The sequence below is a fragment of the Penaeus monodon genome, chromosome 34 (assembly GCF_015228065.2).
Source record: "Penaeus monodon isolate SGIC_2016 chromosome 34, NSTDA_Pmon_1, whole genome shotgun sequence".
Lineage (NCBI taxonomy): Eukaryota > Metazoa > Arthropoda > Malacostraca > Decapoda > Penaeidae > Penaeus > Penaeus monodon.
In genome coordinates, this window is record NC_051419.1 from 12,683,327 (window position 1) to 12,683,962 (window position 636).

General features: G+C 37.3%; 1 protein-coding gene across 1 annotated transcript in view; it reads right to left on the reverse strand.

Moving 5' to 3' along the window:
• Nucleotides 1-144: 144 nt before the first annotated feature.
• LOC119594820 overlaps nt 145-636 on the reverse strand; it is a gene marked incomplete in the record, with an annotated part of 8,353 nt that continues 7,861 nt past the window's right edge. Inside the window, 1 exon segment of the mRNA XM_037943910.1 lies at nt 145-626. Coding sequence (XP_037799838.1) covers nt 495-626 — 132 coding nt within the window.

Consider the following 636-nt stretch of genomic DNA (forward strand, 5'->3'; position numbering starts at 1 on the left):
TGGAATACCCTGTTAGCAACGTCTGTTTGCAAAATAAAATCATAATTTACAATATGGTACACCTGATTTGGCGAAAGAATTAAAACCGTTGACAAATATTTTTAATGGTTGAAGCCGCCATGGAAAAACAATAAAAACACAAACTCTAACAAATAATTCAACTTTATTTTCATTTGCACTGCAGCAAACATCACAACTCTGAAGAATATCAAAATGGAAACACTGTTTCTTTGGTAAATATAGCAAAACCCTCAATGCCAGGTATAACAGGTAACCACAGGTACAGCAACAGAACATTTAACAAAATAAACACATTCACACATTCATTTATCATCTTTCTTTCGTTTAATAGAAAGGAACAATAGTCCTTTTTATTACACACATAAATTAAAAGCACCTGAAGACATCCTTCCTTTTCCTAAGACAACTGCTATAGGTTTCGAAGGCACTTGTTCATATAGAATTTGGGAGTGAAGTGAATCGCGTCTCAAACCCTACTTGGCTTCGGCTTCGCCCGACTTTTTCTCGATCCACGTTCCCACGGTCTGGTCGATTTCGCCGACTCTGCCCTTCACGTCTTCGAACATTTCCTTAAAACTCTTATCCTTCAAGTTGGTGGCAGTTTCCTTTGGAAAG